At 36.5% G+C, this 16187-nt stretch overlaps 1 protein-coding gene across 3 annotated transcripts in view; it reads right to left on the bottom strand.

Annotated features, from left to right (window-relative positions):
- Positions 1-667: 667 nt before the first annotated feature.
- DCLK1 (doublecortin like kinase 1) overlaps positions 668-16187 on the bottom strand; it is a 236390-nt gene continuing 220870 nt past the window's right edge. For 2 of the 3 annotated variants that reach the window (XM_058045184.1, XM_058045186.1), the window contains one exon: positions 668-10219. In XM_058045184.1, the coding sequence (XP_057901167.1) occupies positions 10055-10219 (165 nt within the window). In that variant the 3' untranslated portion in view covers positions 668-10054. The remainder of the gene's footprint in view (positions 10220-16187) is intronic. The other variant, XM_058045185.1, reaches the window with a different exon arrangement.

Here is a 16187-nt window from a genome sequence, read left to right as displayed (position 1 = left end):
TGCTGGCACACAGCAGGCCAGAGTTTAGATTTCTACCTACACCATAAGTGGAAAACACGGCCCAGCCAGTGCAGCTTTGGGTCAGAGCAAGAAGCTACAGCCAGGGTAGCATTTAGGCTTAGGGTTTTCAGCAACTGCCTTTTCCCACATTGAAGGCTAAATGGCAACAAATCATAAAGCTGAATGTCATCTACCACCTGGGGACAAGTGACTGCAAGATAGAGTCTGTGCATGTCTTCCATTATTGTCCTGTAGGAAGCACTGCAAAAGCCTAAAGCATGGATGCAATTTGAAGGCAACACACAATGCCTCCTCTCCACTTACTTCCCTTTCCACTGAGTGTACGCAACATTTAAATATACTGTGCTCCAACTTTCTCCAAGTCTTTCTTCTTTTGTAACTGTAGTATTTTTTCACAGCACCCCACTGTGTTTCAGTTTATTCAAAACAAAAAAATTCTTTGAAAGTCCAAATATAAAGAACAACAGTATAGAACTTAATCCCTAAAGACACAACACACACTTTTCAGCCCTTACCCCTTACTGTCATTTACTATTTAAGCCACCACTGCTGTTGAAAGCAGTTCCATCTTCCCACTGCAGCAGTCAGTTTCTTTATACCCCGTTTCCTTGCATGCTGGTGCATGGGAACAATGAACAGAACAGAATTAATGCAGGGCAAAGCTTTTTTATTCCCCTGGAGCAGTTTCCCTGCTCTGTTTTACACACAGATGTACAATATTTGCATCACACAAGAGAAGTGAAGTGTAGGAAAGGAGAAAGAAACAAGTGGCCTGGACAGGCTGGAGGTGTGTGGACAGGAGCAGGGGAGGAAAGGGTTGACAGTGAAGGTTCATGAAGCATTATTATGTTCACAAATCATTAGCCTTCATTTTGGCATGCCAAAATCTTGTGCTGCCAGTAAAATGGAGGACAAACTCTTTGGGATGACAAAATCCAAAAGGGAAAGTACCACATGCCTATAAACCAGTTGTCAAATAATAATCCCTGTGGGGAAAAAAAAATATAATCAATATTCTAGACAGACAGACAGACATCTAACAGACTCTTTAGTTCTGCAGCTACGTCCTGCATCAAGAATCATTCCATGAACCAGTGGTTAAATTGCAACAATTAGCTTGTAAATGAAAGTAGGGTTAAATACATGCTTTTATCAACAGATAAAATAGCACTTTTCCTGCCTTTCATCAAAAATAATCAGAGAGCCCTGGTGGGATCTTGTAATTTTTATTACTCATAATTTTTAAACATTATCAGCACACTTGCTGATAATGAAAGAAATACAAAATTAAAATTAAATCAATTATCAGAACAAATGAAAGAGTGCTATGCAATGCATTATTCTCTAGTCCTTTATTTCTTAATTCACCAGCTAATTCCTAAAATCCAGCCATTTACAATCAAAGTTACAATCATTAGAGGGATTTAGCAGGCTTCCACTGTCAAATACCATTCACATTTCTCATGAGAGTTGGTATGTGTTGTGTTGAAGGGCACAGATACAAAGCCTGTCCATCCACAGCTGGGCAGTATTGGATTTCCATACCTCTATCCAAACTGACCTCCTGTGCTGTGATATTAACACATGAAGTGAGAATTTTCTGAATAGTTACATCCTTTTTTTATTATCATGTTCTTCAAGACTCACCGGGGTACAGAGGTTTATGTGGGAAAGCTAGGATGTGGCTGCATGACTAATTTTTAAAGGTTGTGCACAGCTTCTCAGGAATGCAGCTGGATCTAACTCCGTGGTGGCTTGCTTGTGATGACTGAATTGAAATATATTGTAATGCTTCTCTGCTCAAGAAATATGAACTCAATAGAAGCTGAGGGTAGAGCTGAAGTATTAAGTGATTTTTCCTTTTCTATTCTTTTATTACCTAATTAGAGCAAATATTTTATGTAAGAGTAAGCAGCAACTTAAAAACCTATCTCATAAATTAAGGTGATAACATCAGATGTAATTTCTATTCACCCACATTTTGAAAAACTTGTCTTTCCTCCTTATTTTTGCAGGAATATGTAGCATATAGAACTTATTTAATTATTACCTTGAAAATTAAAGATTCCTTTATACCAATGAAATACATAGCATTGTCTGAGTTTTAAAAGAATCTTAAATTTTTTCTAAATTTAAATAACTTTGAAACTTGTTTGAAGGCCACCACTTCCTTAGATGGCTTTTTAGCAGGCATGAGAAAAGTGCTATTTAATTTCACACTACAGTAATCATTTAACAATTTCTTTTCACGTAGAATATAAAATCTTATTGTTAATTCCTCAATAAAATTAAAAAAAAAAAAAAGGTTATATTGGCTATATATTTAACCTTGGACCAATGTGAGCAATTTTTTCTCCCTCTGACAAGACTCTAAAGATCAGCACAAATGGCAAGTGATAAACTGGCCTGTGGAAAATACTCAAGAATTACCCTCCTCCCTTTTTTTTTCACATCAACTCTCTGGAAATGCCTCTTCAGAACTGCTTGTTTTAGTATCAGTCAATCAATTTGATACCTCCCACCCCTTAATTGGCAATGGCAAAACTTGCCAAGATCTAACATTATCTTAAATTCATCTCTCTATTACCATGAAGCAATGTCACAAAGATTACACCTTGTTAAGATTAACAATAAACATCAGATTATCAGAAGTTCATTTCTCAAGGGCTTATTTGCATTTTCCTACATGCTTGAATTTGCTGAAGAAAAAAAAAATCTATCACTCTCTTTTGTGAGATACAGCACTAGGAATTCCCTTGGACATTGTATTTACACTTTACAAATAATCCTCTCCTTCAATTTACCAATACCTCTCTTTCCAATGCTCAAACCCTCATCATATGATGGAACCCAGCTTCAATAGCTGTGGGCATTCTGTTTGAAAAGAAAACAAATTTATGGATGCTCATGTAAGACCTCGCTGGTCTTACTGGCAGGTTTGAAGCATTCCAGGCATCTAATGGAGATGCACAGGTTAAACAAAGCAATTACCTCTGAAGGGCAATGGTGGTGTTAGTAGAATAGTAATAGCAGCAACAGTTGTGGTAGTAATGTCAGTTCTTCCTGAGAGTAACTCTAGATAAGTAAGCTAAGCTTCTTTCATCACTGCTTTCTTTTCAAGACACCTAAAATTCCATGTGTATGAATCACTAGCATTCATCACTAGCATTCAAATCTGTTAGACACACAGAAATAAAGCTGTCTTCTGGCTTTTTGTGTCCAGAGTCTTCCTACATCAGGAAACACATATGAGGACGTATCAGAAACACCTCAAGAAGAAAGTTTTTCATGAACAGATCAAGTAGCACCTAACAATCATTTGGAGTTTCTCAGTTCCAATGGTTCCATTGGAAAAACTCTCAAAAATCTGACTGATAAGTTGGTTGGAAACCATCTTCCAAATGTCAGTCTACCCTCGTCATGGCTAATCACTACTTATGTGCTTTTGCTGGCTCTGTCATTTGGTGCAAACAGTTATTTTTCCAACCTGGTATTTATGCATGGCTTGACAAATGTGCAGCACTGTAGGTGGGTGCCAAGAAAACAGGTGCCAAGCTCCATCCAGTGTCCCCTTCCCACCTACTCAGGTAGGGAGAATACTTCTGGACATGACTGAGCACTGTAGTTTATCACCCAAGCTGATCACTAAGAGAAAGATTAGGAAGACATCTCCATTACAGGTGGATCAATCCACGAATTCTTTATTTCACGGAGACTTTTGTCCCTTCCTCTGGCCCCTGTGGCAGAAAACTTCAGGCAACATGAAACCTCAGTATAGCAACTCAATTCTTACTGAAGCGATTTGGCATGGGCTATCCAAGTATATACGCACACAAATACAAAATGCATAGACATCACTTTTTAAAAGCTGTCGTTTCCTAAAAGGTCCCAGTGAGGTAGAATTGCTATTAAAAACAATTAATTTGCAGCCATTTTTTAAACACCTAATTTCCCCACTAGCCTGTATGCAACACTACTTCAAACAGCTACAGACGGTCTCATTTAGTGAATATATGAGGAAAAGGTTTGCATTATGTTTGCTAAAAGGACTAGGATTTCAATTCCATCTGCTGCTGGGTGTGTTTGATTTGTGTATTAATTATGCCTGTTTGTAGCTGTAAATTTGCTCCAGATTAGTAGGTGATTGGTTCCACGCATGGATTCACTACACTGCATGGCTCCCTTGCACTTCTATAGTTTTCAAATGGTCCCATACTTATGCTTTTTAAATTGCTTTTGATACCTATCTTATTCAGTGTGAGCTTTCAACTCTGTATTATTCAGACAATTTTTTTCCCCTCAAGAGAAAACATGTCCTTTTGATTCTTCTCTTCCCAGACATCTTTAACTGGTGTATTGTCAGCTTTGTCCATGGTGCTACTATAAAACAAAAGAAAAAACTGCTTTGTTTCCCAGTCTTACAGGGAAATTCAACACATTCATATTTAGCATTTTCTACTTGGAATTACTTAAATTAATGGGTTTTGGAATTATATGAGCACTCAGCAGGGCGTATACATACCCGTTACTGTGCAAACTTTAAATGATTGTCACGTCAAAATAAAACTCTTCCACATGTGGAACATTTTTGCTCTTGATCACTGAGTTTTCCTCCTGGTTTTCAAAATGCCCAAAAGTTCTGAGCTGTCACCTTTGTAGTTAAGACCTGTGAGACATGCTTGAGAACGTGACACATCTGAAATGAGCTGCATAAAAACCGCCTTTGTGTCCACAAATGTTTGTGTACACTTAGAAAATAAATGTTGAAGAGGTCAAGCTGATTTCCCTCATATTTTAGGAAAAGAACCGCTCTGAGCTGAAAAATTGTATGCCAAGTTTCTGCCTGAAGCAAATTTTTACAATCAAATTAAAAACCTTTGAGACTAAGAGTTTATAATGGAAATACTAACACAGACTTAACCATGGCAGCACTAGCAGGCACTGCAATAATATTAGGAAAGCTCTCCCTGCCCACAATCTAAACTAAATAAAAAAGATGCCATTTTCCAACATATACCCCAGGCTAGCAAATAACAATGATTTAATGTACTTGCCCTGTGGTAATATAGTACCACTGCAAACCTCTGAGCCAATTTTTCTTTTCTTTTCTTTTCTTTATTTTTTCTTTTCAAACATATATGCCCCATAGGGAAAGGATTGCAATTTAGCTCTTATTTGTGGATATATCGCTTTCATTTCAACAATTCTTGAAAGCCTTCCTGCTGTCACATGCTACTGTGTGCAAGCACCCAACTGAATAAAGACCCACCAGGCTTTTTCAGGAGTTTATTCACAGGTTTGGCTTTGCTTATTGTAGTATGCACCACATTTAATTAGATGAGGGCTACTGTAAAGCAATAACATTGTCAATGACTGGAATCTCACTTTCCCCTCTAACAGTCTGAAGCAAATTAATGTATTGGTTGTTCATTAACAAGTAAACAGTTTCTGCTACAATGTCAAGGAAAAAAGAATGTGTTCATTAATATGAACAATCTTCATCTACAAAGATGATTTACACAATGCATGTAATGAAATAGCTTTCCCCTAACTAGTACACTACCAAACTGAAAAGCTGATTCTTAGGACTTTCTTGAAATTACAATATTGTTTGTTTACCAATAAGAAAGACAGTCTCAGTCACCTATGCCACCATTGTAAGCTCTATAATAAGTACTTAAAAAAAGAGAGATTTCTGGAATCACTTGTGGAATTAATAAAATTGGTAACTACAGAATTACACTGCATCAATGATACATATTATTCCTGTGATAACTTGAGCTAAAAATAAGATTAATTTGGTTATAGAAATTCCTTAAACAACAACACTTAAATTATTTCAAACTTGATTTTTTTCAAGAATTTTCTGAAAAAATCAGCAAACACTGGCTAAAAAAGCAAAGCAGTTTGGATACACCAATGTAATCAGCATGCCTAGTGCTTTTCTGTTAACCCTCTGAGTAGAACCATAGTATTCTGGATTTTTTGTACATTAATGCTGTGAAAATTATAACTCACCGAAATACTAATTTATATGTCATGACTTAATAAATCATATTCTAAATACGTTTGGGCTAGGCACCTCATCTCATGAGTGATTAATCCATCCTAGAATTTTAATTATCTGTTAGAGAAACCAGCCTCTAGCACCTGTATGGGAAGATTAGATTACTGCCCTATATTAGATGCTCAACTCTTAGACAGATACATCTAGATGAGACAATTCCCAGCTCACTCCCTTTTAGCTAATCCTGCATTAGCCCGTACTACATTTTCATTTTCACATCAAAGTTTGCTCACTGCATGTAAGCTCACTAGAATATCCCACTTAGGTTAGAGTCCACGTTGTCCCTGCTTATGTTTAATTGAGAGGACTTAAGCTGGAAGTGACCCTGTTCTACTTTCCTGCTAATTCTAAGATCAGGCTGTCAGGCATCTCCAGAGAGCAAACATTAGATGACCTGAGTCACCCTTCGGAAGTGCTCGTCTCCATCTCCTCGGTGATAGATGGTGCCTACCCCAACTGCCATCCATCTCTGCTAACTAAAACAATTGTTGTCACATTTAGCAGCAATACCAGCCAATGATTCAAAAGCGAAACGAGGGAAGAAGTCAGAAGGACTGGTCTGTATTACAGTAAAATGACCACGGTATGCTCTCCCAGGTTTTCACATTAGAAGTAGTCTATTATGCTTGATTTCTTTTTTTCATTGGTGTTTGAAATATTTATAGGGCCACATATTCTGTCTTCACTTACCCCCAAGAATTCAGAGATTCGACTAAAAAATATGGCAGTCACTGCCAAACAAGCCTAAACCATTATAACTTCCATGAAACCATAAATATATATACATATATATGGATATATTAAAATATATATCTATGGGTATATGGATAGATTTAAAAACGTCATTGTAAACACTTTTGAAACAGTTCAAATATTCAGATACCTTTCCTTGAAACCTAATATAGGATATCAGCAATTTGAAACCGTCTCTCACAAACCTAAAAATAACTTAAAGAAATATTTTTATAGTTATGTTCATAAAACATGAACCAACAATCAGAAACATAAGATGTTGGGGATGAGTAGGATTTTCAGGATCTAAGATTATTTTTACACACATTTTAAGTAATACAAGATGGTCTAAGATGAAGGAGCCAAACATCTTATTTTAATGATAACCCTGTATTCCAAAGCAAAGAAAATGTGATTGGAAAATCCCAGATGGGTTTTTGAATAATATTTCTCATGCATAAGGTGAAACATATTTTTTTTCTTCTGACTTCCCTCTCTAATTAAGAAGAATGAACATTGGCCTTTGGTTTAAGACTGCCAAATTTTCACAATAGTCAAGGAGCATGTGGTATTAATGGACACTTTTTTATTACCACATGTATGTCTTACATTTACATGACTGAGCTGTATCTCTTCTAAAGGGAAGACTGTGATAAAATGTGGGAAGGTCAGTGCTGGTCAAACTTGTGCCAGATTCTGACCTACTGTAAATTAGGGTAGGTAAGTGGCAAGGAAGGCTTTATCTTGACTGAGATTTTGATCCTATGGAAAAAAAAAATCCTTGTCCCATTCAAAAGTTACAAATGTACAACCATTAAGATGACAGAGGTTGCTCCCTATCTACTGAGGAACTTCTCTCCACAATGAGTTGAGGGTTGGATGGTTATAGTGAAGGATCTGACACACAGACAGAACCCTTTCCCAAAACCTAAAATCTGAGAAATTTTGTATGGTAGTTCCTTTGTCCCTTCACCTCCTGCCCCAGTGGAGTTCTCTTATTTGCTTCACTTGCTTTAAAATGTTGTTACTCAGGTTCCAGACAGAGCAACTCAGGTCTTACACAGGCCTTCTGTCCACAGACATGCATTCAGAGATCAGTCTCCTTATGGTTTAGATGACTTTCTAGTAAACTCATAATCTGAAGTTGGTGTCTGATGTAAACTTCTACCAACAGTTCCTTCTACAGTTGATGGAGTGAGACCAACAGGCTAATCATAGCATGAGTCCCACCTTAAATGTGTGCCCATGTCAGGTGAGATGAATCAAACCTGGAATTCTTATCTCTCTGTATTGCCCAGGAAGTCTGGAGAATTAGTTTCTACTAAATACCTCACTTCTAGACCATCAGTATCAGGTAGATTAAAAAAAAAAAAAAAAAAAAAAAAAAAAAAAAAAAAAAGAAATATTTATACCACTTGTGTGAAGATCCACAAGATTAAATTTCTGTGTTTAAAGTCTTCAGAGCTTTCAATATATAATTTTTCACGTCTCAGGCAAGGAAAGATGCACTCCGTAGGACGGAGAAACAGAATTCCAATGTTTCTTGAACTACAGTTCAACTGATACTTCCACCTAGAAGTGCAAAGAGCTTTACACTAGCCCCCACCAGCTGAAGGTCTACATTGGCTACCACCACTGCTCATACGGACAGTTCCGTGAACAAACACCACTCAGAACGGGAGTGATACTGTGGGCAACTTGCCCTGCTCCTGAAAGATTTATTTATACTTCCCAGAAAGCTGAGAATACCTGCATGTCATTTTGGGTGGTATATTGATACTTCTGGCTGTGTAACAGGAAAGAAAAAGGAAGGAAGAAAGAATAAAGGTAAGATAAAGGGCAAGGTTGAGGAGGAGAGAGAGAAAGAGAGAGAAAGAGAGAGAGGAAACCACATGAATTTTAAAAAACACTGTGAGAAAACTTTAACTTTAGAGGAGAAAACTTCAATTTTATATGAGCAATAAGAGAAACTATAAATTTCACAATGTTTTTTATTTTAGAACATGATTTTGAAAAGTTCTTTCATTCAAGTGAAATTCGGAGCCATCTTTTTTCTTTCTTTTCAAATTATCACATCTGAAGCAAAAGTCTACACACTGTAATATTTCTGTGGAAGCCAACTTTATGATAATGGTCAAATAAAAAGCTATAATGTTGTCTAGAGGTTTTAACAAACCAGTAATATATATATATACTCTGTGTAAATGCCCATTTTATTAAATATTACAAATAAAACTGGTGAATCATTTTTAGTTTCTCCATTCTAAAGACAAAACTTCTGCTAATTCTGCTTAGGCTTTACATATATATTAAATTACTTGTATTTTCCCCGATTTAGAAGTACTCTAGCTATTTAAAGGGCAATGCTCATCAGTGTTAATATTTTTAAATGGCTCTGCCAGAATAACCAGGTCATGCTCAGAGGATGCCTCTGCATTCCTGAATGTGATGCAAAGGAACCAGGACCTTCTCAACTAAATCATTACACACTATTACATGGCAGAACGTGTCCTCAAGCAATTTCCCAAAACTCGACATAATCATTAGCAGCAAACTATATGGAAGCAATCTTTTGTGGCCATCATCATGTCATCTTCTGTAAACCATGAGAATGACCTAAACTGAATTTCCCATTTAGCCCTGCATCATATCCTCCAATAACAGTCACTCCGTGTGGAAATACAATGCAGGTTTGGAATGAGCTGCTGCAGAAGATACCGTTTGTTTAATTTTATTTTCATTTTTAAGCCTATATTTATAATTCCTAAGCAATAATACAATTGATATATTTTTGGCCAGAAACAGGCAAGGAACTCCAGGATACTATAAAAGATATGTGCGTATAAAAGCAAAAAAGCCAGAATAAAACCCTAATACGGGTTGTCAAGATTTAAGGTGATCATTTACTCAGAGGGTTAACATGTGCTAAAATTACATACTGCAGTTCCTAGCTCCACTGATGAAAACATTCACTGCTTCTATCCTTAAATAAAAAAGCAAAATAGCCTTAACCCTTTGAGGATCTTATTAGCAGCAAGTTGCAATCTAAACAGAGAACAAGTATTTCAATCAATTAGGAAATTATTCTTACAAAGATTCTGTGAGCACCCTTTTGCGTTCCACCATCCCAGCTTTTATTGCTGGGTAGATCAGCTGTATTCACTCCACACAGGCCTGAAGTAGTTTCAGGGTCTCAAAGGGTTAAAGCCAAGGCTTTTGAGAAAAAGTGTTTTATTAAAAGGGTGAGTTAGGTGAGCGAACAGTCTCGGAGGAGCTTGGTGAATAGTCTTCCGATTCAGAGTTGAGTTCGGGTGGAGCTTGCTGAGCCTTAAAACGTCCCCTCACATCCTGGTTGCGTCTTCGTCGGAAAACCTGCCTCTCCTTATCAAGAGCGGTGGTCTGGCAGGGGCATAAAATAAGAATAAATGAAATTAGGCTGTGTGTGAAACGCAAAGATAATGAAAACCATGAGGTTTTACGTGGCTTGCAAATACCAGGGATAATAAATGTTCAGACCAAATTAAGCCTGCTCTGTCTCAGTCAGGTCTGAAAGGTTGAGCCCACAACACAGCTAAACACTTTAAAAAGTGCATTTCCCAAACCTTAAGAGGTAGCGTGACATCATCAAGCAGATACAATGCCATATATATGGATGCCATATGTTCTACTTCTGGATGTTATTAATTTCATCCTTTAACAGGATCAAATTTCAAGCCAAATACCAAGTGACCTTCCCCCCATCCTTCTCAAAGTATAAATCTGTTTCTACAGGCAAGGCAGAGATGTACACTTGTCTTTGATTTGACCTAATGAAGGCTGATACACACTCACCCGTGTTCAAGTCAGTGCAATCAGCTAACAAAGATGGATTGTGATGAAGTTGTCAGACAAGAGAGAAAAACAAACACCGAAGGGAGCTAGCCCAGCTCCTTGACACATCATGCCGCTCAATGGATGTTCTTAGGGAGAACGCTGAAGAGCTCTGACGGAAAGACCTGTTCAGCCTGACCACATTGTCTCTTCCTGTTAACCAAGGTCTACTGAACTCAATACTCTGCTAATTTTATCCATGTTTAGCTAAGGTATCCAGGAATGGGAAAGAGCAATAATTACTTGATGGCCATTAATTTTTGATCATTCTGCCATATTGAGAAAGCAATTCTTAATAAGTAACTCCCAGCCACATTCTTTCTTCTGCTTTTCTGGCACATTTACGAGGTGAAACTTCAACCCAAGTAAGGGTAGCCCTAGTCTGACTACCAGCTTCAAGCACAGTACTGGGTTTTGCTCTCTTCTTGATTATGAAATTTTAGACTGCAGTCTCTGAAATCACTGTAAATTTATAAATTCAACAGGATGGCCTTGATTCAGCAAGAGCATTTTGACACATGGTTAGCTGCTTCTGAAGCAGGGCTGCCCCCTTAAATCCCAACCCATGACTGTTTTGGAAAAAGCAAAATGGGAAAAGGCAGGTGACCAGTAAAATGACTTACAAAATGCAACTAAGTATCTGATCACTGGAAAAAGATAACTTTGAGAACTAAATAGGTTTCACTCATAAGGCTTGAAAAATTTGTCCCTATAATGAAAAGGTCTATTTAAAGGAATGCAGCCAAAAGGTTATTCTGCTTCAAAGAATTTATTGTGTTCTCTTAAGATATGCATGACTGATTCCTCTAGAAAATTTACCAGTTACAGTGTGAGCCTCACAGGAGAGCAGAGATGTATTTATAGCCAACATATTGTTGAGACTAAAATGAAAACTAAATCCATCATACTGGTGCAGAATAGCATTATAGCAATCCAGGCTTTCAAATAATGCAACCAGCATTCAATAATGATGTAACAGAGACAGAAAGATGGACAGGAGTACAGATCTATTATAGCAAATGGATTTAGTTAGGCTATATTGCTGAATGATTTTTTTTTTTTGTGTCTAGAAACCATATAGCACTACTTTAAAAGGGTAAAGTGATCCATTTTGATAAGTTCATTCCTATATTTTAAATAATAATTGCTACTAAATCCAACACTTTGCATCTGCCTTTTTTTTGTTTACTGCTATCTTTTGGTTAAGAGCTCTAATTAGTATTTTCAATGCCTTCTATGTTTCTTAGCCTTGAACCAATTCAGTTTTTGATTATTTTTAATGTGAAACAGAAGAATACCTAGATCTTTTACACACAGTGAATATACTGCTTACAGTATGTAATTTTGTGTGAAAATTGAAAAGAATGGCATATATTACCGCTCTATAAAATACAGATTTCCATTTAAAGGATATTTTTTTATGCTTACAGGAAATAAGCATTTATTTAAAGTTTAAACCACATCACATCATCCTGTGGTAACAGATACTCTCCCCTGAGAAATTTAAACATTTCTTGTTGAATACATAAAAATACTTGTATTAAATTGAGAATTTATTTTTAAAACCTACTATATGGGAATGGCAAATGTATATGCAAAACCTGAAGGTATTTAAATTTAGATAACTGACACATAAGGGAATGTATAAGAAAACTGGGGTTTTGGGATATTGCTTTTTATAAAGAAGAAAGATAAGTAGGTACCAGAACATCTTTTCAAAGATGTCTGTAGAAATAAACCCCAAGATATTATATTTCTATGATTGTTGGAAAAGCTTTAGAGACTCTTCTTTAAATCTATTGTTTAAATATACATAAAAGCACTCCCTCAATAATAAAAGATATTAAGCAAAAACCCCATGACGGTCTCACACGTAAACTAGCACCTTATGCTGCTGTAGTTTGTAGGGCCAAATATTTCTGGCTTCCTAACCCTTCAGAAACTTCCTGAGATATTTTGTTAATTTCTTTACATTTTTATCCAATCTTTGCCCTGGATTTGATCTAATCAGTCTTTGTAAAGACATATTTCTAGAGTATGGGGCATTATTGTGGTTATTCTCCTGGGCTGAGAGACATCCAGAGCCTTTCTCACCCGAAGAGTTTATTGAATAAAAAGTTACAAAGCCACAGAGAGTCAAAGAGGTCAGTATTTATCTAGTGAGAGCAAAAATACACAGGTCATATTCTAATGTTTGGTGTTTACCATGTCAAAACTATGAAATGGGGCACTTCTAGCCACACAGTGCTCAGGCCCTGTAGCACTTGCAAGAAAAGGCTCATTTTGCCCAATGTTCCATTGACATTGGACACTTCCAGTGTGTAATACACTGCTGATGATATTGTGTCTCTGCCTTCTGCAAAAATGCTATTTTTCATTTAATGATGTTGCGGTTACTTTTTACCTTGAAAGAATTTCAAAATATGATAGATCCATCCTTTGGAATGCAGAGAAGATGGTAAGATAGATACACGAGAGTATTGACTGCATGTGTTTTGTAAAGGTGATTTTCACCTACTGTACTTCCTTGTGCACATGGACATACTCTAAAATCAGCTTTTTCATTATTATTGGTAACAAAGGCCTCTTATTGCCTTGGTTTAACAGATGTGCTCTTTCACCTGCTGCTCATCTGGGTGGTTCGTCGGTGCATGAACCAGTCCATTATGGATTTCCAGGGCATTTCTACTTCAAGGTACTCTTTCAATAAATAATAGGAGGATCTCAAGTGCACTTATGCTTCACAGGGCTGCAAATCCCAGATTTTTATTATCACATTTTGACATTTTATTTTTCCCGGCTCTAGGTTAGAGATTGAGAACTTGGAGCACTACACAAGAGTAATGGCATCAAAAATGTAAAGACAGCATTCTTATTTAAGATATGCAGCTGCCCTCCTGCAATCCATATGAGAAAATGTAGAGCTTATCATCTAGCAGAAGATAAGTGGATTGCCTCTAATAATTTGGTGGTGATGGGTCTGAAGTACTTCATTAAGAACTAATGTATTTTGCATCAACATTTAGTAATCCTTACACCCAGCACCAAATGGTTACCAAGCCATTCTTGGAAATGCATCTAATTTGTAGTAACAGAGCATTATTTTGAAATCATTGTTTCTGTCATTGACATATTAAGGCGCAGTTAGCATTTTTCCAGGATTTTTCCTTAAAGAGTGTCTTCATCCTGATTTCTAATACTTGAAGTTACAGGACTCATGAGCCATGCAAACCTATTTTTTATCTTGGAAAACACTGCGCTGTGTATTTATGAAGAGATTTTCAAAAACTACAACCACTTTGATATATGTGGTGGATTTGCAATGGGAAGAGCCTTATTTTAGCTGTGGGCTGATATTTTCTGTCAGATCAGTAATTACTGGATTAAAGTAACTGAATTTTATGGAAGTGAGCAGTGACTTTTATTCTTTTCACTTGTCTTAATTTACTGCTGGCCACCAAATATAGATATATATTAGTTTCATTAATAAAAGAACATTAATGTGCATTTTGCCTCTTAGTCCATACATTATTCATACCAGCCAGGAGACTAAACTGGAGATGCAGCTGTTCACGCATTAATCCAAGAAACCCTTCCCTTTGCTTGTTTTTATTCTGCAGGAGCATATTGCAATTTGTTAGCAATTTTTGTGAAGCTTTGTTTAGCGTGTGGAATTAGATGAATCTACGTATTGAAACACTGGTATTTTTTCTTTCAGTACATTCTTTTATATCCATGGATTTATACACACATTTAAAAGCTCACACCTAGATAAGTTTATCTTATTTCCTTACACTTCTGGCCAGTGACCTTTATACATTGACAGGTTTCCTTGCTGTAAAAATGACCATTAAACATTGCTTGTGCACAAGCCAGGCAGCCCTTCAGTCTCATCTTTTTAAAAATTTCTTTTCCATGGGTTTCTCAGGTTATATATATATATATATATATATTATATATACACTATATATATTTATATATATATATATATAAGTGTGATTGATTGATGAATCAAGACACTTTCCTGAGAGTACTTCAAATTTAGCAATGCACCTCAGTCCAGGAGCAAGACACTCATGGTATTTTTAGTCCCTCACGCACGAGGTACAACCAAGTCAAGTTACACGGTGATTTGGAGACGTGCAAATGACCACATCGAGGGGACAAATTAATCGAGTGGATTTGAACCCAGACCTCCAAATACAAAAGCCTGATGCTTTAGCACACCATGTAACTTCCAGCATGAAATTTAGCTAAAATAAAAGTAAAAAAGAAAGAAAACCAAATCAATTCGATATATGCTTTGTACTGTATTGGTGAGTGAACACAAAGACAAGTATTCTGTATACATAACTGTTGAATTCATATTGCTGTGTTTAAGTTTGTGTTTACTCTTTGACATCCCCCTTTTTAGACACACGATTCCTCAGCTGGTTTCAATTACATGTGGAAGAGAGTTAGTGCCAAGTTGTTTGCATGAGTGAATTTTATTTATAGTTTGTAAATCAGTTGTGAGTTTTTTACTCGAAGATCGGGAGAAGATATTTTAAATTATTTTAGGTATCTGCCTGTATTTACCAATATTCAGTTTACAGAGGGTTTTATGTTATTAAAAATGGCACTTTACAGATAGCAAGCCTGATTCCCAGCTTCCTTGTCCCATTACCAAGATGTCTGGCTGCAACTTTTGACTTGAAAGTGTGTTGTATCCACTTGGGACAGGTGTAAGTAACTCGACAGATGCAAAGTAATGTGAACTAGGAACCAAACAGAGAGAATGGAATTATGGGTTTTCAAATGAGCTATTTAGATATATTTTTAACTGTGACAGTGAGAATTGTATTTTTAAATTTTTAAATACAGTGAGAACTGTATTTAATATTGACTAGATTGATAATTTTGTTAAGTATCCAATGTAACTCATCTCCTTTCTATTCTCATCACATAGACAGATCATTAATGACTTTTCCATACACTTCCTGGATTTTATTTTGCCCATTTTGCTTTGCTTGAGTGTCTTGGATATATAGAAAATAACACACCCTAATATTCTATACTAATATAATATATGTACTACTACACATACTGACATTTTCTACTAATTTTCTGTTGGATGCAACCACTCTGGTGCTCCTTTGCTTTTCTGAATCTGCCCAATCTTCAGGGTTTTACCTGGACCTCCAAGACTTGTCCCCTATTGATGCTGCTTTGGCATTTACTGCACTTCTGATTGCAGGGCTGAAGTTCCAACAGCATTTGGTGGATTGGTTTTAAAACGTATTAGTCTGGGGTCCAAATGATTTTTCTGATTTGGGCCCTGTGTTTTCCCAGATCCTCATATTCAAGGAACTGTGAAAGATTTTCCAGGCATTATAACTCATGCCAGCTACAACAGCTCCTGCTGTATGTAAAAAATCACATCACTTCTGCATGTATTATCCCACTGAAAGGGAATAAAAGAAGATGCAGAATACACTCGGAAATTAGGATTTTGAAG

Source organism: Melospiza georgiana, chromosome 2, assembly GCF_028018845.1.
Source record: "Melospiza georgiana isolate bMelGeo1 chromosome 2, bMelGeo1.pri, whole genome shotgun sequence".
Classification (NCBI taxonomy): domain Eukaryota; kingdom Metazoa; phylum Chordata; class Aves; order Passeriformes; family Passerellidae; genus Melospiza; species Melospiza georgiana.
The sequence above is the reverse complement of the archived record's forward strand: the minus strand, read 5'-3'. Positions and strand labels throughout refer to the sequence as shown.